General features: G+C 44.7%; 1 protein-coding gene across 4 annotated transcripts in view; it reads right to left on the bottom strand.

Annotated features, from left to right (window-relative positions):
• The window catches only part of LOC311610065 (cytochrome P450 2A13-like), a 29,866-nt gene extending 9,321 nt beyond the window's left edge, over positions 1–20,545 (bottom strand). The window contains exons 1-9 of one of the 4 annotated variants that reach the window (XM_084860953.1): positions 20,348–20,545; positions 19,702–19,864; positions 18,726–18,875; positions 18,426–18,586; positions 17,640–17,816; positions 16,508–16,649; positions 15,362–15,549; positions 14,751–14,892; positions 13,691–14,153 (exon numbers count right to left, since the gene is read on the bottom strand). In XM_084860953.1, coding sequence (XP_084717079.1) covers positions 13,972–14,153; positions 14,751–14,892; positions 15,362–15,549; positions 16,508–16,649; positions 17,640–17,816; positions 18,426–18,586; positions 18,726–18,875; positions 19,702–19,864; positions 20,348–20,527 — 1,485 coding nt within the window. In that variant the 5' untranslated portion in view covers positions 20,528–20,545 and the 3' untranslated portion in view covers positions 13,691–13,971. Of the gene's footprint in view, positions 1–13,690; positions 14,154–14,750; positions 14,893–15,317; positions 15,550–16,507; positions 16,650–17,639; positions 17,817–18,425; positions 18,587–18,725; positions 18,876–19,701; positions 19,865–20,347 lie in introns of those variants that run through there. The other 3 variants (XR_014792897.1, XR_014792896.1, XM_084860954.1) reach the window with 3 other exon arrangements.
• Positions 20,546–25,686: the final 5,141 nt, after the last annotated feature.

Raw genomic sequence — 25,686 nt, 5'->3', positions numbered from 1 at the left:
GAAAAAAGTAAAGATAAAAATTATGAACAACAAATACATATCTATCAACAAGTGAATCTAAAACTCAAGTGAATTAAAAATCTGATGTACAGAATAAACTGGTGAATATAATAGAATCAAGGGCATAGAAAGGGAGTGAACTAACAACTCTCAGGGGGAAAGAGGTGTGGGGGTGTGGGAAGAGACTGGACAAAAATCGTAGACCTATGGATGAGGACAATGAGGGAAAGGTAAGGGAAGAGGGTGGAATGGAAACCAGGTGGAGGGGATCTACGGGGGGGAGAGGGAGAAGAGGAACAACTGTAATAATCTGAACAGTAAAGATTTATTAAATTAAAAATATTTTAAAGAAAGAACACAGTGGAAGGAATACACAGCCAAGGATCATATCAGTGAATTAGAAAACAGGGTAGAAAAAAAATCACTCAGAGATCCAAAAAGAAAACTCAATTTTTAAAATATACAACTGACAGAGGAATCCAAGATGGCTGCCCAGGTAAACACCTAGCCGCAGCCGCACACAACAATTTCAATAAAATACAACTAAAATATAAAATGGACATTACCCAGAACTACAGGAAAGTCGACTGACTGGAAATTCTACAACGAGAAGCAAGGAGAAAACCAGAAGGAAGCGCGGAGGAGCTGTAAAAGCCTAAGGTACGGAGAAACGTGGCGCGCGCGGAGAGGACGGAGCCAGAGAGGAGGGCGGCTGAGTGCCTGGCTGGCGTTCCCTAGCGGGAAGGAGATAAAAGCTCCGACTGTGCTGAACCCCAGATCGGACTGCTCTGAACCCCAGTTCTAGGCCAGACCCCGGGGACCCAGGCTCATCCATAGGGAGCTGGGCTGTAAGGCGGAGCCCCGGGGGAGCAGCGAAAGGAGGACCAGGCGGTGCACACATTGCGCACAGAGAAGGGACGGTTGGCTGTGCCATGGGACTGCCCTGGCGGGAAGGAGACAGGGGCTCCAGATTGCTCTGAACGCCACCTCCAACTCCACTTCCAATTGAACTGAACCCCAATACCAGGCTCATTGGGGGAAAGCCTAGACTGTTTGGTAGCAGGCGAAAATCGAGGGCACCTTTCTCTCAGAGGTGCTTGCAGCCAGTACTGAAGGACCCTGAGACCCAGGAGCCGCATAGGGCAAGGATGATGGAAGCCAAGGCTGTAGGCTCCACCCTGAAATTCCGCCCCATCTGTAGCTGCGAAATGCGACAATGAAATAGATCACAAACGAAAGAAATGGAGGACAAAAAGCGACTGGATATAGAGTTCAAATCTACGCTTATAAGGTTTTTCAAGAATTTCCTAGAAAAGATCTATAAGACCTATGAGGATATGAAAAGAGATCAACTAGAATTAATAAGGAATCAACAAGAAATGATAAGGGATCAACAAGAAATGATAAGGGATCAACAAGAAATGATAAGGGATCAACAAGAAATAAAGAATACATTGTCTGAAATAAAAAATATTATACAGAGTCCCAAAAACAGAATGGAAGATCGCAAGAATCAAGTCAAAGATTTGGAACATAAAGAGCCAGAAGACACTCCTCCACAGAAGCTAGAAGGCAAGAGAATCCAGAAAATTGAAGATAATGTAAGAAACCTCTGGGACAACCTCAAGTGAACCAACATCAGAATTATGGGGGTCCCAGAAGATGAGAGAGAGCAAGATATCGAAAACATACTGAAAGAAATTGTGACAGAAAACTTCCCCCACCTGATGAAAGAATTAGACTTACAAGTTCAGGAAGCACACAGAATTCCAAACAAAAGGAATCCAAAGAGGACCACACCAAGACAAATCATAATTAAAATTCCAAGAGCAAAAGACAAAGAGAAAATATTAAAAGCAGCAAGAGCAAAGAAGGTAGTTACCTATAATGGAGCACCTATACGATTGTTAGCTGATTTCTCAACAGAAACCATGCAGGCCAGATGGGAATGGCAAGAAATATTCAAGGTGATGAATAGTAAGAACCTACAGCCAAAAATAATCTATCCAGCAAAGCTATCACTCAGAATCGAAGGTCAGATAAAGAGCTTCACTAATAAAAAAAAGCTAAAGGAGTTCATCACCACCAAACCAGAATTATATGAATTGCTGAAGGGGGTTCTTTCAGAAGAGAAAGTAAATAAAGATAAAAATTATGAACAACAAATATGTAACTATCAACAAGTGAATCTAAAAACCAAGGAAATTAAAAAAAAAATCTGATGAACTATATTAACTGTTGAATATAATAGAATCAGAGGTATGGAAGGGGAGTGAACTGACGATTCTTGGGGCAAAGGGGAGAGGGGGATGTGGGAAGAGACTGAACATAAACTGTGCACCTATGGATGAGGACAATGGGGAGTGGAGAAAGGGCAGAGGGTGGGGTGGGAACCTGGTGGAGGAGAGCAATGGTGGGGGGGGAGGAACATTTGTAATAATATGAACAATAAAAATTTATTTTTTTTATAAGAATATATATACAAAAAACAAAAATAAATAAATAAATAAATAAATAAATAAATAAAATATACAACAACTAAAGGAACCTGTGGAACAACATAAAACATAACAATCCTATTTAATAAAGAGGAAATATGCTAATTGACCCTCATGCCATCACAAAATGGAGGCGTCCACAGCCAATAAGGAGGGATTATGCTAATTGACTGTCCTGCCTTCAAAGATAGAAGTGCTCACAGCCAATAAGGAGGGAATATGCTAATTGACTGCCATGCCTTCAAAGATGGCAGTGCCCATAGCCAAAAAGGAGGAAATATACTAATTTATTTATTTATTCATTTATTTTTAATAATAAATCTTTATTGTTCAGATTATTACTGGTGTTCCTCTTTCCCTCCTCTTCCCCACAGCTCCCCTCCACCTGATCCCCAACTCCACCCCATGCCCTTACCCCCCACCCCTGTCTTCATCCATAGGTGTAAGATTCTTGTCCAATCTCTTCCCTCACCCCTCAAACTCCCTTCCCCCTGAGAATTGTTAGTCCAATCCCTTTCTATGTCCCTGATTCTATTATATTCACCAGTGCGTTTTGTTCTTCAGATTTTTTTATTCACTTGATTTTTAGGTTCGCTTGTTGGTAGGCATGTGTTTTATGTCTTTTTGTTGTTCATAATTTTTACCTTTACTTTTTTCTTCTTCTTCCTCTCCTTAAAGAATATCCTTCAGCATTTCATGTAATTCTGGCTTGGTGTTGATGAACTCCTTTAACTTTTTCTTGTCTGTGAAGCTCTTTATCTGACCTTCAATTCTGAATGATAGCTTTGCTGGGTAGAGTAATCTTGGTTGTAGGTTCTTGTTGTTCATCATTTTGAATATTTCTTGCCACTTCCTTCTGGCCTGCATAGTTTCTGTTGAGAAATCAACTGACAGTTGTATGGGTACTCCCTTGTAGGTAACTAGCTGTTTTTCTCTTGCTGCTTGTAAGATTCTCTCATTGTCTTTTGCCCTTGGCATTGTAATTATGATGTGTCTTGGTGTGTCCCTCCTTGGATTCCTCTTGTTTGCGGTTCTGTGCGCTTCCTGAACTTGTAAGTCTATTTCTTTTACCAGGTAGGGAAAGTTTTCTGTCACTATTTCTTCCATTAAGCCTTCAATATCCTGCTCGCTCTCCTCTGGCACCCCAAAAATCCGGATGTTGGTACGCTTTAAGCCATCCCAGAGGCTCCTTACACTATCCCCACACTTTTGGATTCTTCTTTCTTTCTGCCTCTCTGGTCGGGTGATTTTTTCTTCCTTATATTCCAGATCTTTGGTTTATTTCTTGGGGTACGTTGATCTATAGTTGAGTTTCTGTATATTCTTTATTTCAGACAATGTATGCTTCATTTCTGACTGGCCCCTTTCCATTTTTTTGGTATTCTCTTTAAGGTCCTTGAAGGTCTCACCAAGCTTTTTGGAGGTCTTCTCAGTGGTTTTTAGAAGATTCTTGAGTAATCTTATAAATGTGATTCTGAACTCTGTGTCATCCAGTAGTTTATTTTCCTCCATCTTTCCCATTCGTGACATGTTTCTGTGTCTCCTCATTTTGGCTGATGGAATGGCTTTTTGTGGTAGGTGACCTATAGGGTCCAGTAGTTCAGCTTCCCCAAGAACCTGAGGTGGTCGCTTTTGGTATATCCCTTTGTGGATTGAGTGCAAAGTCTTGGTGTAATTAAGCCTTGATTGCTGTTGGTACACTGGGAGGAATTGATCTCCAGGCCAATTGTCTGTGAGGACCCGCTCTGTCTATAAGGAAGAACTGCTGCGCTGGAGACAAGGTTTGTTTCAGTGGGGCTTTAGTGCTCACTGAGTTTGTCTCCCGAATGTGTCACTTATGGGTGTAAGGGGTTGAAACTGACCACTAGGAACACTGGCTTCTGGGTCACCAATGGGGTACAGTTCATTTGCTTGGGACTTGGCGGTTTTGTTGCTGGAGCTTTGTTGCTGGAGCTGCAGTTTATTTCATTAAGCTGCCACAATACCAGCCATTTATATGCAAAAGCAGCTGTGTGTTGCCTGGGCAGGTCTGTAAAATGTGCCTGCAAAGCCTCAGGGCTGGGCCTTAGAGTGGGGCAGGGTCTCAGGACATCACTAGGTTGGGGCATGGCTAACAGCAATGTCTGCAGTCAACTGTCCCAGCCCCCTGCATTTCCAAGTCCCCGCTTCCCTGTGATCCAGTGCAGTAAACAGTGATTGCTGCCCGCACCTCTGCAAGAGTAGCCCTCACTTCAGACCGATGGCCGACAGACTAGCTTCTCCCCATAGGCGTCTGGGTCCCCCACGTGACCCCAGAAACTTGATTTCAAAGTGATTGGGAGCTTGTTTCCTTTCAGGTTGAAAAGAAAAGCCGCTCACCCAGTTGCCCTCCACCAGCCCGATTTGCCACCAGGCCATTCGCCACCAGCCAGATTCGTGTGCCTTTGTACCTAGGCTCCTCAGCTTTTCAGCACTTGCACTCCTTTCTCTTTCAGCCAACCTTCCTGTGGTTCTGGATGATAGATGTCCTTTATATTAGTTTTAATTTTTAAATTGTTGTGGGAGCGGCAGACCAATTGCTCACCTACGCCACCATCTTGGTTTCTCGCTAATTTATTGCATGCCCTCAAAGATGGCAGCACCCTGAGCCACAAGATGGTGGGACCAGTCTCCTCAGCCCCATAGGCATGCCTGCCTCCAGAGTCTCCAGTCCTCTTAACCCCCCAGCTGCCCAGGGGCTGGTAAGGCTCAGGTAACTAGGACCAGCCAAGGCTTGCACTGCTGGTAGTGGCAGCAGCAGAGGTGTGATGGGAGCTTCGCTTGGTGACCTCTTGCCCCTGATGACTTCCAGACTGTGAGAGGGGGCAGGCCGGGCTGAGGGCACCCCCCTCCAGTGCATGTATTCCTATAATAGGTGTGCCAGATGGGGAAGAAAGTGATCAAGGGATAGAGAACGTGTTTGAAGAAATAATGGCAGAAATAAGAGATCAGCCAAAACCGGTTTGGCTCAGTGGTAGAGCGTCGGTCTGCAGACTGAAAGGTCCCAGGTTTGATTCTGGACAAGGGCATGTACCTTGGTTGCGGGCACATCCCCGGTAGGGGGTGTGCAAGAGGCAGCTGGTCGATGTTTCTCTCTGATCGACATTTCTAGCTCTCTATCTCTCTCCCTTCCTCTCTGTAAAAAATCAATAAAATATATATTTTTTTAAAGAGATTAACTGAAGAACTTGTATACATGCATATAAGTACAACGAATGAACACAAAACTCTGGGGAGGGAGGGCATGTATGGGAGGGGAGCAATGGTATATGTACACAGATAATAATTTAATTTTAAAAAAAAATTTTTTAAATAATGGCAGAAAATTTTCCTAACCTGGTGAAGAAAAAAGTCGCACAAGTACAAGAGGCATAGATAGTCAGTCCCAAGTAAGAAGACCCCCAAACAGGCCTATTCCCAGACACATCATAATTAAAATGCTAAAAATTAAAACAAAGAGAGAATCTCAAAGGCAGTAAGATAGAAACAATTTGTTGCCTATGATGGAGTTCCCCTAAGGCTGTCAGGATTTCTCTTCAGAAACTGTACAGGATAGAAGGAAATGGCATTAAATATTCAACGCAATGAAAAGCAAGCATCTGAAACCAAGACAATGATATCCAGCAAGGCTATCTTTCAAAATAGATGGTGAAATAAAGAACTTCCCAGACAACCCCCCCCCAAAAAAAAAAAAAAAAAAAAACAGCTAAAGGAGTTTATAACCATCAAACCAGCATTACAAAAAATTCTAAAGAGACTGCTGTAATGAGAAGAAAAACTTTATATAGAGAGAAACATAGGCATACAGAATTAAAACAGAAATAAATAAGTACCTATCCATAATAACTATAAATGTAAATGGATTAAATACTATAATCAAAAGACATCTCGAAGCTTAATGGATATAAAAACATGGCCCAATAATATGCTGTCTACAACAGACCCATCTCAGAATGACGCACAGGAAGAGTCAAAGAAAATATAAATATTAATAAATGTTTTTTAATGTAAATTAATAAATTTAATAAATTTTTAATTAATGTAATTTAATAAATTTTCCATGCAAATGGAAACTAAAATAAAAATCTGGGGTAGCAATACTCATACCTGACAAAATATACCTCGAAATGAAGGCAATCACAAGATACAACAAAGGTCACTACATAATACTAAAAGGATCGATCCAACAAGAGGATATGACCTGGTAAACATATATGTGCCCAGTATAGGAGCACCTAAATAAAAATAAAAAATTTATCCAGGCATTTAAGGTAGAGTTTCAACAATCATACAATCATAGTAAAGGACTTTAACAACCCGCTGACTTTACTGGATAGATCTTCCAAACAAAAAATTAATAAGGAAACAGTGGCTCTGGATGACACACTGGTTCAGATGGACTTAACTGATATTTATAGAACATTTCACTCAAACCTGCAAAATAAGGCTAAGATGGCTGCTGATGGGAAGGAAGATTGCAAGATGGTGTGTGAGTGAGAAAGGGAAAGTGTGTGGTCAAACGGGGAGTGTTTGTTGGTGAGTTGAGGGACAGCTATAATCCAGGAGACTGTGGGTACTGCTGGACGGGGATGCCCTGACCGGGCAGCCCCCACTGCTGCTGAGTTCCCTCCCAGAGTGACCTGCTTGAACGTGGAAACCGCATCATCTTAAAGGAGAAAGTGGATGTTATTGGACACCTGAAAAGTCCAGAGAATCTACAACTATGGCACCCACTGAACAGTTGTTAACCTGAGAACACCAGTCCCCAATTGGTGCAAGCACGTGGATTCAGAGGAGCTCTACACTCCCTCATTGAAAGGTCATATTTAGCCTGGGATAAGGTGAGGTCTGTTGTCTGGCAGGAGAGAGAAACGTGTGCACAGAGGAAACTAGAGGTCTTCGGGAAGTCTGTGCCTAGAAAAACCCATGTCCATTGGGATTGGAGTGATCCATGAACATGGAAGGAAATTCGCAGAGATGCTAACAGAAGGGAATTCTAAAAAGCAAGCCATTTTGATCTGGATGCAAAAGGACAGCCTAAAAAATTTTTAAGTGTCCTGACTGCTTAGACCTATTTTTTTCCTTCTTTTTCCTCTTTAAATCCTTGCTTCTGATTACTAAGCCCAATACATAGGATCACGCAATTGGGGGCACCCTAAGAAACTGCAGGGGAAAGTTGTTTTTCTGGAACCTGGGGTTCAAAGTGGGAAATAAGCATCAGAGAACCAGCTCTGGGGCAGCTCACTCCCCAAATTGGTATTAAGAACTGCAGGGGAAACAAAATCTAAACACTAGCTAGAGAGGACCAATAAACCCAGAGGTAAGTCCAAAAACAATGCCACCTAGGGGTTGAATTACAAATTGACTCTTGTGTAAACACAAAGGAATACAAGAAATAAAGATGTACCGCCTGCTTTAAAATCAGGACTGGCTTACTGGCTTACAACAGTGAGGAGCAGTGGAACTCAATATTGTCCTGACTAGGAAACAGGTGTGCCAAACAGAATAGTAGAGGAAGTGAATGACCTTCAATACTGCACATTTTTAAAAAATTTTTCATCATTTACTTAAGAAACTATTTTTTTCTTTTTTCCTCACTTGATTTTACTATTTTAATTATTACATTTTTATTTTCAATCAGTATTATTACTGCTACTATTTTACCTTTTTTTTTTAAGCGTCATTTTATTTTCTCTTTATTTTACTTTGGGATTAGTGTTCTACATTCTATTTTCATCTTTCCTTTAGCATAATTTTACTGTATCTCAACTTTACCTTTATGCCATCACTTTCTGACTTTTCCCCTGTTGTTGTCCTGTTCCTCTTACCCTATTCCTGCTTTAGATTTTCCCTATTCCTTCTTCTTACCCCTGCTAAAATACACCCTACTTATATATCTAATTTCTAATCCCTTGCTCCAAGTTCATACACACTTCTCTCTTCTCTTTATTCATTATCCAAAAATTTTTCTTACTTTTTTTTCTGTTCCCAATTTCATTTTGCACTTTTTTATTTTTCTCTTATTCTTTCTCTCCTATCCTCTAAGTTGCCTCTCTCTGGTGTTCACCTTTATTTGGAGTTATTAATATCATGAATACATTTGTGTTCAATGCCTTGTGCATTGTACCTGGTGAGTTGTACTTTGTGACTTTAAGTCAACGCAAGAGAGAGAAAACTACATAACCAGACATCTGGAGAAGAGAAATCATGGGGAGACAAAGAAATAGCCCATATATGAAAGAAAAGCAGGTATCACCAAAAAATAGGAAGAAAATTAAATGGAGGCAAGAAGCCTGTCAGAGAAAGAATTTAGAGAAATGGTCATAAGGTAGATGAAAATAATAGAAGACAAATTTGGCAATATGTGTAAGAACTAAGAAGAAATTAAGAAGAACCAAGAAATGAAAAATGACATCGCTAGTATAAGAACTCAATTGAAAGCATCAAGAGTAGACTAGAAGAAGCAAAGGACTGCATCAGTGAGCTAGAAGACAAGGTAGGAAAAAAAAATACCCAAGGAGAACAGCTTCTAGAGAAAAAATTAAAAAGCAGGAGGAGAGCCTAAGGGAACTTTCGGACAATATGAAACAAAAAACATCCGCATAATTGGGGTCCCAGAGGAGAGGAAACTGAGCAAGGAATAGAAAACCTGTTTGAAGAAATAATGACAGATAACTTTTCTGATGTAGGGAAGAAAAACTCCACACAAATCCAAGAAATTCACAGAGTCACAAGTAAAAAAACTCCACACAAATCCAAGAAATTCACAGAGTCACAACTAAAAGACCAACACCAAGGCACATTATAATTAAACTGGCAAACACCAACGATAAAGTAAGAATCTTAAAAGCAGCCAGAGAGAGTCAGAAAGTTACCTACAAAGGATCCCTCATCAGACTAGTGACTGATTTCTCAAAATAAATACATAAGGCCAAAAGGGAATGGAATGCAATATACAAAGTCATGCAAAGGAAGGTATGAATCCAAGAATACTGTACCCAGCAAGGCTATCAATCCAAACTGAAGGTGAAATCAGGAGCTTCTCAGACAAAAAAGACTGAAGGAATTTATCTCCACCAAACCAGCAATGAAAGAAATGCTAAAGTGTCTGCTGTAAAAAGAAGAAATGGGAAGTGAAGAAGGAACACAGGAGTAAAGAATAAAAATAGTGACAAACAAGTACCCATCAATAATAACTTTAAATGTAAATGCATTAAGTGCCCCAATAAAAAGACATAGGTTAACTGATTGGATAAGAAAACATGACCCATATATCTGTTGTTGCCTACAAAAAACCCACTTCAGGGGGAAAAAGAAAAAAAAAAATTTTAATAAAAAAAGATGCTCACAGATTGAGGGTGAAGAGATGGAAATGGAAATGGGGAAAAAAAAGAAAAAAAAAAAAGCTGGGGTGGCAATACTTATATCTAACAAATTAGATCTCAAAGTGAAGGACATAAAAAGAGATCAGGAAAGTCACTTCATAATATTAAAGAGATAAATCCAACAAGAAGAAATAACTCTGGTAAACATACACACACCCAATACAAGTACACCCAAATACATTTTTTTTAAAAAAACTCCTGGAAGATATCACAGGAGAGATTGACAGCAATACAATCATAGTAGGAGACTTTAATACTCCACTATCACCATTGGACAAATCCTCTAAACAAAAAATCAGCAAAGCTGAAACCAGTTTGGCTCAGTGGTAGAGCATCGGTCTGCGGACTGAGAGGTCCTGGGTTCGATTCCGGTCAGGGGCATGTACCTTGGTTGTGGACACATCCCCGATGGGGGGTGTGCAGGAGGCAGCTGGTTGATGTTTCTCTCTCATCGATGTTTCTAGCTCTGTATCTCTCTCCCTTCCTCTCTGTAAAATATCAATAATATATATATATGATTTTATATATATATATATATATATATATATATATATATATATATATATATATATTAAATCAGCAAAGAAACATCAATCCTAAGTGACTCACTAGACCAGATGGAACTAATTGACAACTTCAGAACATTTCACCCCAAACCCACAGAATATACATTCTTCTCAAGTGCACATGGGTCATTTTCAAAAATATACCATATATTGGGTCACAGGCAAAGTCTCTTCAAATTAAAGAAGATAACAATCATATCAAGCATCTTCTCAGATCACAGTGGCATAAAACTGTAAATCAGCCGAAACTGGTTTGGCTCAGTGGATAGAGCGTCAGCCTGCGAACTAAAGGGCCCCAGGTTCAATTCTGGTCAGGGGCATGTAGGTTGGTTTCAGGCACATCCTTAGTGGGGGGGTGTGCAAGAGGCAGCTGATCGATGATTCTCTCTCATCAATGTTTCTAACTCTCTATCCCTCTCTCTTCCTCTCTGTAAAAAATCAATAAAATATATATTTTAAAAAACTGGAAATCAATTACAATAAAAACAACCTTAAAAAAAATCAAACAAGGGAGACTAAACAGCATGCTATTAAACAATGACTGGGTTACCAGAGAGATCAAAGAAAAAATAAAAAGGCATCATGGCAACAAATGACAATGAAAACACAACAATGCCAAAATCTATGGGACACAGGCACCAACATGCCAGTGCCTAGTGGTATCCACCTGCTTGTCCGCAAGAGGAGAAACCAAGATTGTGGCATAGGTAAGCACATAAACTGCTGCCTCACACAACAAGTTCAAAACTACAACTAAAGAATAGAACGGACAGCATCCAGAACCACAGGAAACCTGGCTGAGTGGATATTCTACAACCAGAAGAAAATAGAAAAGCTCACAGAGAATCAGGGGAGTTGCAAAGGGCTGAGGTATGGAGACATGCACACAGAGTGGAAGGGTGGCTGAGTGCCTGTCTGGCTTTCTCCGGCAGGAGGGGGAAGGAAGCCCCCAACTGCACTGAACCCCAAATTTGGCTGAAACCCTGTGGACCCAAGCTCATACGAGGGAGTGTGAAATGTCAGGTAGAGAGAAAGGCACATGGAGATTCAGAGACTTGGGGAAGTCATGGCAGGCAGGGGTCTGGAGGAGAGCATGTGTGAGAGTACGCGCAAAGAACACTGACTGTAGAGGTTCCGTTGGATTTCCCTAGCAGAAGGGAGTTGGAAGCTACTAACTGCACTGAATCCCAGTTCCAACTGCACTGAACCCCAGTTCTGGGAAAACCTCTGGAGACCCACAATTTTATGGAGAGAATCTGGACTGTCAGGTGGAAACTCAGGGGAGCCGCAAAAGGCAGATGTCTGGAGGCACTCACACAAGGGCAGGGTTGACAGGAAGCAAAGACTGTCTGCTCAGGCATGAGACTCCGCCCCAGCTTTGACTGCTTTCTCTGCAGGTGCAGTGCCCAGCACTGACTGCTGAGGGGGCTTCAAATCAGGGCAAAAACGAGGCCTGAAGAGAGAATCAGGGACTAATCTGTTGCCTCTGTGGTGGCTTTTGATATGAACTTGCATCTCTTTCTCTTCGAGTCTTGCCAGCAGCCACATCTCCATTTCTCTCCAGGCCTCCACCAGGGCTGCTGATCAGTCCTGACTTTCTGATCAGGCTCTGTCGATAGGCCCAGAGACAGACTGGCATAGAAACCGACCAGTCAGAACTAAATCTGGGTGAAATGTGGGGAAACAATGGCTGCCTAGGGACAGAGCTTTTGACACTGACTGGCATAAAAACTGACCAATTCAACCAAATCTGGGTCCACTGTGAGGAGCCAATGGCTGCCTAGGAGGCGGAGTTTTTGACTGGCATAGAAACTGACTAATCAGAACCAAATTGGCCAACATAGGAGGGCAGTTGGGGACTATCAGGCAGGCAGGCAGATGAACAGTTAGGAGCCAGTGGTCCCAGATTGTGAGAGAGATGTCCGATTGGAAGAGTTGCAGGCTGGGTTGAGGGATCCCCTCCCCCATGCATGAATTTCATACACCAGACCACTAGTCCTATATAATAAAAGACTAATGTACAAATCCAGTGAACATCTGAACAAATGGTAGCTATGATGCACATTGACCACCAGGGAGCAGATGCTCAATGCAGGAGCTTCCCCCTGGTGGTCACTGTACTCCCTCAGGGGAAGCACCACTCAGACTACAACCCTGATCCAGGCTCATGGCTGGTGAGCACAGCATCAGTGGCAGGAGCCTCTCCTTCCACCATGGCAGTTAAACATCACCTGAGGGCTCCCAGACTCTGAGAGGGAACAGGCTTGGCTGAGCAATACGGATTTTGTGCATTGGGCCTCTAGTGTGTGTGTGTGTGTGTGTGTGTGTATGTGTGTATATATATATATATATATATATATATATATATATATATATATATATATATATATATATAATGTATGCCCAAGCAACCATCACAAGAAAACTGACGATCAAATAGGCTGCATGGGGTGACTAGGCCAGCAGGGGAGTTAATGAGGGGCGACTAAACAACCCAACAGCAGGCTGTGTGGGGCAACCAGGCTCAAGGTGAGGCACTTGGTGGAGACCAGCCTGGCGTCGGTGGGGCAGTGAGGGGCAAACCAGGCTCGCAGGTGAGGTGACCAGACCAGGAGGTGGGCAGTTGGGGGTGACCAAGCTAGCAGGAAGGATAGTAAGGGGCAACCAAGCCAGAAAGGAAGGGCAGTTGGAGGTGACCAAGCCCACAAAGGGGGAAGTTATGAGTGATCAGGTAGGCAGGTACGTGAACAGTTAGGAGCCTGTGGCCCTGGATTGTGAGAAGGATGCCCAACTGTGGTTTACGCCCAATCCCTAGGATCAGGCTTAAACTGGCAGTCAGACATCCTTTGAGGGGTCCCAGATTGGAAAGGGTGCAAGCTGAGCTGAGGAAACCCTCTGCAGTGCACGAATTTTGTGCACTGGGCCTCTAGTATTGTATAATGATATACTAAGTTGTCATTTTTTTACTTAAAAAGAATGGGTGCTCTTTAAGAATCTACCCAAAAGACATAGCCTACATATAGCCATCCCTGAACAGATCTGTGTTTGAGTACTTGCTGAGCACTTATTGTATTCTGTGGGATCTCAGATAGAGACTTCAACTTTCTGAGCCTCAGCTGTGTCACCTGAAAAATGAGTATGAACACAGTTCCCATCCCATAGGTTTGTGAGCATTAAGGAAGGTGAGTGTGTAATGCTTTTAGCACAGAGATGACACAGAGTATTTGCTCAATGAATAATAGCTGTTATTACTACTACTGTTGTTATTATTATTATTATTATTATTTCATGCATGGTAGAGTGTAAGGTTTCACTTTATCTCACCCCAACTCTGAAGGTTCTATCTCTAACATGGTGGACAGACAGCCCATCTGTTTCTTCTTACTCTCTTATCCACCTTGCACCTTCTTTTCCTCCTCCTCACCCCCATCCTTAGCACCGCCTCTCCAGGCCCCGTCCTCCCATTTGCTCCTCCCACTAGCCCTGCCCTGTGGCAGCTCTAGCTCAGCGAGGCTGGAAGCTCATGGTGTAGTTTGGTGGGATGGTGGCAAAGCCCACATGTTTCGGGGACACGTCGATATCCTTGGGTGACTGAGGGGGCTTGAAGCGGAAGTTCTGCATGATGGTGGTGAGAAAGAGGAAGAGCTCCATTCTAGCCAGGCCTTCTCCAAAGCAGTACCGCTTTCCTGACAAGATAGGGTGGCAAGAGTAGAGGTGAGGCCTACTCTCACTGCCACCTCTGCCCTCTCTGCATCTCCAGCTGCATTCTGCCTGGGGAGGAGGGGACAGAATTCATGGCCTGAAGACTTTCAGAGAAGTCTCTAATCCAGTCTCAGCCTCAGTTTCCCTTGTACATGGGATGGAAGTGAGCAATAGTAGGCTGTGGCAATGGAAATTTTAGACAACCCTCCCCCTAAACATACACATATGGCTGCTGTGCTATCATCTCCTTAGGAGTCTGAAAAATTCAAGTGACTTGGGCAAAACTCTGATACACTTTGGGCCTTGATTCACACCATCTCTAAAGTAGGTACTATGCAGGCACGGTAGCCAAGTGGTAAGGCGTCGGTCTCATAAAGTACATACTATCACCTCTTTACTTTTGCCTGAGTTTTGGTAGGTGTAAGTTAAGAGGGCTATAGTTGGTTGCCTGCAGGGTAGATAATAAGAGGGACTTCCAAGCTTAAGAAAGCTCCTAAGCTACATCTCAGAGAGGGGAGCTGGAATAAAGGAGGTCCCTGTTGGTGTGACTGGTGGATTGGCAGCAGACAGCGGTCTCTTACCAATGGAGAATGGCACAAAAGCATCATTCTTCTTGAATTGCCCTTTCTCATCTAGGAAATGCTGAGGGTTGAAATCTCCAGGGTTGGAGAAGAACTTGGAGTCTCTTAGCACGGAGCCCAGCATTGGAAACACGTCAGTGCCCTGTGGGGAGGAGGAAGGGTTTGACAAGGTGAAGGGGGAACGGGTATGCTGAGAGCATATGGGGTTAGAGGGGGAATGTGGGTGCTCTAGGTGAGGAGAAATGGGAGCCAGGGTCCTCTCTGAGGGAGGAGCTTTGAAGGGTGTGACATTTATGTCCCTGAGACAGAAATTTTGGGGAGATTGGGGTCTGTGTCTCCTGAAGTAGAAGCTTTGGGGTACATGCAGTTCATGTCTCTCAAGGCAGGATGTTTGGGAGAAATGGGATTCATATTCCCTGAGGCAAGAGGTCTTGGGAAGATATGGGTGGGTTAAAGGGACCCATATCTGAGTGGGAAGGTTGAAGGGACATGTGATTGGAGAAGTCTGTGGTTGAGGGAGGGGGAAAAGGGCTGGAAGCTTCTAAGGAGGATGGGGTGCTGGCTCACAGGGTGCAGGTTGGAGGTCCCTCTAGGCTGGACAAGGGCAACACCTTAGGGAGGAGAAAGTTCCGAAACTTGGTGTCCTTGGTGACTCTGCGGGGCAGGCTCATGGGGATGATGTCTCCGAATCTCTGGATCTCGTGGATCACCGCCTCTATGTAAGGCATCTTGGCCCGGTCTTCGAACTTGGGCTGACGGTTTTTGCCAACCACCCGGTCAATCTCCTCATGGACCTTGGCTGTGAGATAGGGGAAACATGGTGAGGTATCTAGGGGTCTGGGGGCAGGAATGACAGTCCAAATATGTGCAACTGGACCATTCATATGATTATTCAAAACAGAGGTTACTCCTAAGCATTGTCAGCACAGGGTCCTGTTAACCTGGTTGTGCCAGACTCATGGGAGGAGTATCTAGGGAGGAGTCTTGGCGGTGGTCTGGAGGGGCAGGTATTGGCCACTTAGTGGAACTATTTACCAATCAGTTCAGATATCTTCAATATGTTAACAGTGAATGAAACTTGCCTCATTCCTATTAGTTAAGATCACCCAGTCTCTGCATAGTAGGGTGTGTCTGAGGGTCCAAAAATTTAAAATACAGTGGTGCCTCGCATAAAGAACGCCTCGCACAGCGAACGCTGCACACAACGAACTTCGTTTCACACAACAAAGTCGCCCGAGCTTCCACGACCGCTTTGCGGTCAAGGATCAACGATCTTTACTCCGATACTCTTGTCCGTTATTTCTGGCAGATGTTGGAGAAAAGAGAAAACAAATGACTTTGGACAGGTTTTTCATGAAACCATCGGCCAAAAAGCAGAAAATGGATGAAGATGTGCAAGATTCGGTAGACTCTACTTAGTCTGTCTTAAAATTTAAAAAAATGTGTGTGTTTTTTTTTTAAAAAAATTATGTTTTTAGATGTATCTAAATAAAAATAACAAAAAATTTATCTTTTTTTATGTCATCTTAGCATATTTTATGCTACAGAACGAATTATTTTTTTTAACATGTATTGTTATGGGAAAACGCGTTTCACATAACGAACTTTTCGCATAACAAACTTGCTCCTGGAACGAATTAAGTTCGTTGTGTGAGGCACCACTGTAGGTGGGGACATTGCAACAGGCTCAGAGCAATTTTGAGAGTCTGTGGCCCTCCCTTCCCTTCCCTCTCCACATCTTACAATCCACATCTTACCCTCCACATCTGGGTGCTTCATGAGCATCAGGAAACCATAACGCAGGGTGGTGCTGACCGTCTCGGTGCCCGCAAAGAAAAGGCTCAGTGTGGTCATTACCAGGTTCTTAAAGTGGAACTCTGTGTGGGGGTTCTTTTGCTCCTGCAGAGAAAGAGGGCTTCAAGCCAAGCCCACTCCCCCATGCTCTCAGGGCCCTCCTGGGAGTTTTCATCTGGAGCCACTTCTTATAGATCTGGACCAAAGGTGGGAAAAGGGGCCCTAGTTCTGCCAGGCCTTTTCCCAGGCTGGTGGCTCTACCCTAAGTTCTTCACACACACCTTACCCAGCTGACTATTTGTTCTCTAATTACCCATTTAGTTGTTGTTTTTTTACTATAGAGATATGTAGAAATGAAAGAATAGAGACAGGGAGCGAGAGAGACCATGATAGAATGCATCAGAAAGAGTTGAAGAGAGACATTTTCTGAGACACAGACCAGATTTTAAGCAACAGCATCCCATTCCTTCACTGAAAATCTTGAAGCTTACCATGGAGAATCCACTCCCTGATCCTTTCACCTTGAACTTTAGATTCCATAAAGCCCATCCACTTAGGAGGGGGGAACCTCCAATGCCACATAGGAAAGCCAACTCACCCGTCCACACAGGTGTATCTGACAACCAAGGAATGAAAGCTAAGAGCATGGTGGCTAAAAGCACCAGCCTTGGAGTCTGAGAGACCAGAGTTGGAACTAGCTTCCACTGCTTCCTCACTGTGGGACCTCAGGCATGGCACTTACACACTCTGAGCCTCAGTGTCCTCATTTGTAACATTGGAGTCATAGTAGAACCCTCTCCAAGAGCTGGTGTGAGTGTTAAATAGGTGAATGCTGGGAAAATTTTAAAATAGTGCCTGGTGCATGGAGATAGCATAGATGTGCTTATTATGATGATTGGCACACACAAATCCTACTCATGGTGAATGCTCAGTGGAGAGAACAGTGAATTCTAATAGGGGTCCTGAGGATTATGATGGGGGGGGGAATCATCTGAACGAGCCTCTGTTCTCCCCCACCCCCACTCCCTGACCCCCAAACCCCTGATTTTCCTCTGCCAGGCTTTGGTCTTCTTTGCACTGGCTGCTGGCAGGTACCTCCAGCATGCGGATGAGGAAGGAGTCGATAAAGTCCCGCGGGGAGTTGGGATCCAGTGTACGTTGGTTCTGCTCCACCTTCTTGGCTATGAAGTCCTCCAGCCCCTGGAGCTCCTTAAACGCCTGTTGCTGTGGCCCCGGCAGGTGTTTCATCACCGAGGAGAACATCTCATAGAGCTGAGGGGGGAGGAAAGCGAAGGACAGCTGTGAGTGGGCATCACCTGAAGGAGCAGGGCCTGCCTCAGGCCAGAAGGGCGGTATTTACATGGGTGACTAGGTATTTGCATATCCCATTCCTTCACTGAAAATCTTGAAGCTTACCATGGAGAATCCACTCCCTGATTCTTTCACCTTGAATTTCAGACTCCTTAAAGCCCATCCACTTAGGAGGGGGGACCCTCCAATGCCACATAGTAAAGCCAGGTCACCACACAGGTGTCTCTGACAACCAAGGAATGAAACAGATGTCTAAGTTTTCATGCAAGATCAGTGTTCGGGCTCCTGTCCAAGGACTTAATAGTAGAGGAGATGGACAGAGACACACACCCAGATGTCCTTCCTTCCCTTTCTTTTATGATCAGGAGACTATCAGCTGAGATTCTAGGTATTGGAGACTGGGTATTGGGCACCTGTCCTGAGTTCCTGATCACCTGTTCAGTTGTCCAAGGGAGAAGGCTGTTTTTGAGGGGATCCTGGTCTGGAGGAGGATAGAGGCTGGAGCACCTGTAAGGGGGGTGGTGTCTGGTTGTGCAAGGGCCACAACAGAGCCAGGTTGAGGTCAGTTACCTGTCCCGTAGAGGTAGCTGTGAACTGGAAGATTCCCAGTATCATGCTCAGCAGTGAAAGGAACTCTTTGTCCTCATAGTCAAAGCGGTCCCCGAAGACAATGAAGCTGATGACATTGGAGACAGTTCGGCTCAGGAAGAAGGTGGGATCGATGAAGGCACCTGGGAGGGGGCAGAGAAGGGATTTGGAGGACAGTCAACTTGGTGATCAGATGCCAGTCTGAGAATTCCAGGAGATTCTTCCCCCCTCCCAGGCCATAGGAGCGTTCTCCTCCTCTGCTCTCAGGGGTCCCAGACTCACCTTGAGTGCCTTGAAAAGCCTCGATGAGGAAGCCCGCCTCCTCCTGGATGCGCTCCTCAATGCTGCGCTTGCCCACGCCAAAGTCCCCCATCGTGCAGATGGAGAAGCGCCTGAGTTGCTTGGCGCGCTCCCCGTTGCTGAAGGCCACGCCTAGGGAGGGAATATAGGAGTGGGGAGTGGCCAGAGAGAGGCGGGGTCAGAGGGAGGTGGGGGGGGGGGAAGATAAGAAGGGAGGGGAAGGCTAAGGAGGGGAGGAGGGGAGGGGAGAGGGAACACTCAGAGAAATACAGAGAGACCAAGTTGGAAGAAAATCAGAAGGAAGGGGCCAACACGGATGTACAGAGAAACAGAGATGCAGAGACACTCTCATAAAGAGAAAGGGGCCGGAGGGAAGAAGGGGAGGAGAAATATGTGGAGATCTGGGAAGTGGGAGTAAGAATTGAGAAGCATTCTAAGACTGAGTTGGAGAAGAGAGAAACAGAGGTCAGAAAGAGAGAAGAGGCTTTTACCAGGAGGCAGAGGCATGGGGATTTTGAAGCAGAAATAATGTGAGATTCGCCAAAACCGGTTTGGCTCAGTGGATAGAGCGTCGGCCTGTGGACTAAAGGGTTCCTGGTTCGATTCTGGTCAAGGGCATGTACCTTGGTTGCGGCACATCTCCAGAGGCAGCTGAACAATGGTTCTCTTTCATCGATATTTCTAACTATCTCTCTCTTCCTTTCTGTAAAAAATCAATAAAATATATATTTTTAAAAATACCAAGAGCGTCTATGAGATGCAGAGAAAGAAGAGATATCTACTGAGAGAGCTGGGAGATAGGGCAAAGAGAAGCAGGAAGATGCAGAAACTCTAAGACAAGTTAGAGAGGACACAGGGATACACAAGAAGGGAGACAGAGTAGGCAGGTAAGTTGGGAGGAAAATGCTGGGAAACTGAGGCCATCAAGATCACATTCCCTACCCAGAGTCCCCCTCACCATAGCCTTTGAAGATCCAGTTAAAGGTGGCCTGCTCGCCTCGCCCACTGAATTCCTCAGCCTGGTCCACCAGAGCCTCCTTTACAGCCTCATAGCCACACAGCACCACGACCCTCCGCATGCCCAGGTGGACGGTGAACACTGGACCATAGCGCTCTCTGATCTGATGGAGAGGCATGGGAGTGGTGAGAGGGAGCCACCCCAGCTCTGAACTGACTCAGTGCCCAGCCCTCACAGGCTGGGACACATTTTGCCCAAGTTCTGACAGTCAAGGAACTGGACATCCCAAGATCTTGTCTTTCCTGGCTAGAACCCCAGTACTAAACCTTCAGAACTCCCCCTTCTTGCCCTGGCTAGTGTGGCTCGGTTGCTTGAGCATCATCCTATGCACCGAGAGGTCACCAGCTTGATTCCCTGATTCCAGGTCAGGGCACATGCCCAGGTTTTGGACTGCAGTGATGTTTCCCTCCCTTTCTAATGCTTCCATCCTCTCTGTCTGGGATCAATAAAAACATATATTTTAAAAAACAACCTCCTCCTTCCTAAGATTTCAGTCCAACCTTGCCAATTCCCTGCCACAAAGTCTCAGCCAGACTGGGCAGGCCCCCAACCCCACCCTAACCCCCATTTCCCTGCCTTGTGACACCTTCATGAGGGAGTTGTACATCTGCTCTGTGTTCAGCTGCAAGTAGTTCCCGATGAAGGGCAGTGCTGGGGGACCAGGAGGCATCTTCCCCAACAGCTTCCTTTGCCGCCACACAGACATGAAGACCATTATTGTCAGGCAGGACAGCAAAGCCGCCAGAAGCAGCCCCGAGGCCAGCATGACGGCGCTGAGTGAGAGTCATTTGGCGATGGCTAGGATGGCTTGTCTTTATACTACCTGAGAGAGAAGGACGGCCTTTGGTGCTTGATGGTCTAGGACCAAAGGCCACCCATGTTCCCGCCTAGCTTGGGATGCAGCCAGCAATGGAGGAGGGAGGAACTCCAGGGCAGATTAACAATTCTGAATTTGTGGCTTCTCCTGAGGGGCCAGTCCAGGACTGTGGACTTAGTTGGGAGGCAGGGAGGGGGGAAGGACCACAAAGTTAATAAATTTCAGAGCTGAAGATTCTGTAATATTTGTATGTGTGAACTCTGAGCTTGGGATTTGGGGCTTCAGAGTGAGGAAGAACACCAAAGTTGTGGAGTTTGGGGTCTTGGGAGAGACAGAATATGTGGCTATGGATTTGGGAATCTTTTGCTGAGGAGATATGTATGTTTTTTGAAGATTCCAGAGAATGGATTTGAAGATCTTGAGGTGAGAAGCACCCCAGCAGTGGGTGTGAGAAATATGAGGAGTGCAGCTGGATCATGGAGTCCACTCCTGACCCAGATGCTGACCTGCTTTTGTTTTGGACATACCGCTTCTTGATGGACCATAGTGCTCACTGATCTGATGCAGAGCTGTGGGAGTGGTGAGAGGGAGCAACCCCAGCTCTGAATTGGAGTCTCAGAATCCTCATTGGAACTTCAAAGTGTAGTTAAGATGCCATGCCTCAGAACTGCCCTTCTCTTGTTGAGAAAGTGAGAGACAACCAGAGCCACATTTCAGTGGAAATTTCCACAGAACTGGAGAAGAGTAATTCATGGTCTCAGGTGGCAGAGGGATGGGCCAGGACTTGGGAAATATTGATAACTGCAATACAGTACAGAAAAAATCCCAACTGTGAACGGTTACAATTACAGAGAGCCACAGTGACACCCTGCCCAGATTCTTAGGAAAACCCACCAAGTTGATTGTATCATTTCTATTATTATTATTATTATTATTATTATTATTATTTATTAATGCTTCCCATTTTATAGAGGGTAAGATGAGGGCAGAGAACAGAGAGTGGGCAGAGGGCACATATGATTGTCCTGCTCTCCACTTTTATTCCCCCATTCCGGGATTGGGTTGCCACCTGTGGAAAGGTTATTGCAATGGGCGTTTTCTCTGTTTTCCATGTCCCACACGGAAAACGACAGATTCCTGAGTGGAGGAGCTGGGGATTAAGAAATTAGAGAAAGAAAGAGACAAGAGGCAGAAATAGATTCATCAAGCTGGGCGCTAGGTGGGCGCCACCTCTCTGATGGAGAGGCAGTCACACCCACCACAGACAACACAGCACATTTATTGATTTCCAAAGGGGAAGTTTAAGGTCAAAAGGAGCTTCGGGTGTGCCCAGGTCCTATTCATCAAGTCCTGGGTAAGTTCCTCATTTTTTGGTACAAGATTTAGCATATCAAGATCTGGGTAAGTCAAGGTCCTATTTGTTTCTCATTTCAAGCACAAGGATAAAGATAAGAAATCAGTACTGATAACAGGACTCTGCCAGTGCCCTCGGGCTCAGCTGATAAGAATTAAAAGAATGTCCATGTGCCTTCTCAGGCAGCTCTCTACATACCATGTTTCCCAGAAAATAAAACATCCTCCGAAAATAAGACCTACTTACAGGTTTCCTTCCGAGTGAAAAATAAGGCATCCCTCGAAAATAAGGCCCCCGTAGGCTCTGTCTCAGAATGAAAATTCATTTACAGTAAACTGGTCGCTAGGGCCGCCAGTCGCCCCAACTGGCATCTAGCAACCAGTGACATTACTCGGACTCCTGACGTCACTGCTGTGTGGAGGTGGAGTGGAGGTCGGAGTGAGCTGTGAGCGTGGGGCGGGAACGAGAAGACTTTCACAGATGCGTATAGAAGAACAGGAGAATTAGAGCGGATGGGACGTGGTGAAGGTGGTGAGTGCTGGTCTGTCTCTGGTGACACTACCTGATGCTCTCGGCCGCCCTCATGATGACTGAAGGTTCTCAGTCAGTGGCAGACCCCGTTCCAGCCCAGATCCAGGCCCCAGCAAGCCCAGTGACAGTCCCCAGGCAGGCCCCAGGAGGTAAATGTCTGATAAAGGGGTAGGGGGGATGTCTGGTGAAGGTGTTCAGTGGCACAGGGGTTGGGGGAGGGGGATCACTTAAAATGACACAGGAGGATCAGAGGGGGCAATCAAAATGACACAGGAGGATCAAAAGGGGTTACTAAAATGGTAATTCCCCCTCTGATTCTCCTGTGCTATTTTGATTCCCCGCTCTGATCCCCCTGTGTCATTTTAAGTGATCCCCCTCCCCCCACCTTGATACCTCAATTCCTTTTTTTTACCCCTAGAAATGAGCGTAAAAAGAAAAAGCTACTCCGTGGTGTACAAGAAAGGAATTGTGAAAGACTCTTGGGGCCAAAATCTTACTGTTTTCTGCAAAAAGAAGATGTTGAGTATCTGATTGGTCTGAAAATGGCGAGCAGAGTATGGTAACCTCATTGAACAAGTGGACAAGGGAAATACTAAAAAGCACAAGTGTGGATCAGGTCAGCAACCATTATTTTCCGAGGCTGAAGACCTGATCTGTGAATGGGTTGTTGACAGGAGAGCAAAGGCTTTGGTTGTGAATAGGGCTCAGATTCAAGAATTTGCCCTTGCAATGGCACCACAGTTTGACATAACCCCCGAAGACTTCAAAGCATCACAACACTGGCTGGATAATTTCTTTCAGCGAAGTGAACTGTCTTTAAGAAGATCTACAACATTGTTTAGGTTGGAAGATACTCAACTTATTAAGCGAGCACTTGCATTCAAGTCCTTTATTGATGATGCTGACTTCTCTAAATACAATCTTTCCCACATGATTGCTATGAATGAAACTGCAGTGTTTATGGGCCAATCATCTCAAACAACAATTGAACAGCGGGGTGCCTCCTTAGTGTACATTCCCTCCACTGCTTACAAAAGTGCACGTGTTTCCTGTATTTTGGCAATTGGTCTGGATGGCACTAAAATCCCACCTTTAATCATTTCTAAGAGCAAGAAGGAAAAGATTGAACGTGTTTTGGGCATTTTTATTCTTGAAACTGAAAAAGCCTGGGCCACACAAGCAGCTATAAGGAAGTGGGTCGATTTAATGCTGCCGCTTGTTATGCGAGGGAGCCAAAGAGGTCTGCTAGTCTGGGATGCAGCCAGCACTCACCGCGCTAAAGACATGAAGACATTTCTTCATGAAAGAAAAATAGATCAGATAATGATTCCCGCAGAAATGACTGAGATACTGCAATAAACAAGCCATTCAAAGACAATTTGCACATGGAAATTAATAACTACATTGAAAATAGAATGGAGAGAAATCAGTGTGGAAACTTTGTGAAACCTAACCTGCAAAAAGTTGTGACTTGGGTGAAGAATTCATGGGAGAAAATCACTGACAGTTGCATTGCAAATGCACTGTGAGCAGGCTACCTTAACAAGAAGTACTCATTTAAAGACAGTGCTATTGCTAAATATGAGAGATTTAGTCCACTGATTCTGAAAGAAATGGAATTTCTTCACAAGAAATTCACCATGAAATTCAGGAATTGGATTGTTATGATGATGTTCCAGAAGATGATGACATGATTGTCATTGAATAAATGAGTAAATTCTTTTTTTTTAATATATTTTATTGATTTTTTTTACAGAGAGGAAGGGAGAGAGATAGAAAGCTAGAAACATCGATGAGAAAGAAACATCGACCAGCTGCCTCTTGCACACCCCCTACTGGGGATGTGCCCGCAACCAATGTACATGCCCCTGACCGGAATCGAACCCTCGACCTTTCAGTCTGCAGACCGACGCTCTACCACTGAGCCAAACCAGTTTCAGCTGAGTAAATTCTTGATACTGTAGGATTCAGTTTGTCTGGTTTGTGTTGACAACTACCGTACTACCATACCGTATACAGGTAATAAATTTCCTTTATTTTCATTTAACAATAAATGTGTACCATATTCTTCTTCATGGAAAAATAAGACATCCCCTGAAAATAAGACCTAGCTCATCTTTAGGAGCAAAAATTAATATAAGACACTGTCTTATTTTCGGGGAAACAGGGTATTATATTTGAGGGTATGTGTATTTTAGAGATGATTCCTGGTCCAGCAAGGCTGTTATCAGCAGGCAGAGAGAACCATAACAAGAGAGATTTGGGTAAGCATCAGTGCTGGGAACAGAGGTGGGCCCTGAGATGCTGGGTGGTGGGAAGGAGAGAAAGCATGAGTGACTCTTCTGTACTTGCCTCACTGGTGTTCTTTCTTAACAATAAGAACAGTCGCCCCGTGGTGAGCACTAATTGTGGAGACTGGGTCTGTATGCAGGTCTTATGGAATCTGTATAAGAATGGGCTGTCATTATTATTCTTACTTTGCAGGTAAAACCAACACTCCGTAAAGCCACTTGCTGGAGGTCACAGGTAAAAAGTGAGAAAGCTGGGCATTGAAACCTCTCTCCTGCTTTCTCCTCTCACTGGCCTCCCCCACCCTGAGGACCACATGGAGACCAAGTTTAACAGCAGGTGGGTGCTGAGATTGGCATCAGTATTGGAAGGTTCTGCTATTGGCATCAGGGAGCCCTGGGACAGAGGCCATCACGTTGGCATTGAGCTTGTTTCCAGGTAGACACTAGGATGGAAAAGAAGTTGACACTGAACTTGAAACCAGGAGAGCAGTAGTAGAGCACCGCTGGTGTCAAGAGGGCTCTGAGAGTAGACCCAAGTGGCCATTGAGGCTGGCTTCCAGAAGGTATCAGGGTGGCACCATGTGGCTCTGAGGTGGATCCCAGCAGGTTCCAGGGCTTGGGTGGGGAACCCAGTCAGAGGGGTAATAGCCAGAACAGAATCCTAAGAGGCTGTAGGAGCCCAGAAATGGCACCTGGCACTTTGTAGGTTCAGAGTGAGCCCCTGTAAGGCTTAGAAGGACTTTCCATGGAGGAATAGGGAGTGTTGTGAGGGAGAATTGCAGGCAGAGCAATAAGCATGTATAAAGATGAAAGCCCCAGTCGAAACCGGTTTGGCTCAGTGGATAGAGCGTCGGCTTGGGAACTGAAAGGTCCTGGATTCGATTCCGGTCAAGGGCATGTACCTTGGTTGCGGGCACATCCCCAGTAGGGGG

The sequence above is a fragment of the Pipistrellus hanaki genome (genome assembly GCF_964339955.1).
Source record: "Pipistrellus hanaki genome assembly, chromosome: 15".
Taxonomy (NCBI): domain Eukaryota; kingdom Metazoa; phylum Chordata; class Mammalia; order Chiroptera; family Vespertilionidae; genus Pipistrellus; species Pipistrellus hanaki.
The sequence above is the reverse complement of the archived record's forward strand: the minus strand, read 5'-3'. Positions and strand labels throughout refer to the sequence as shown.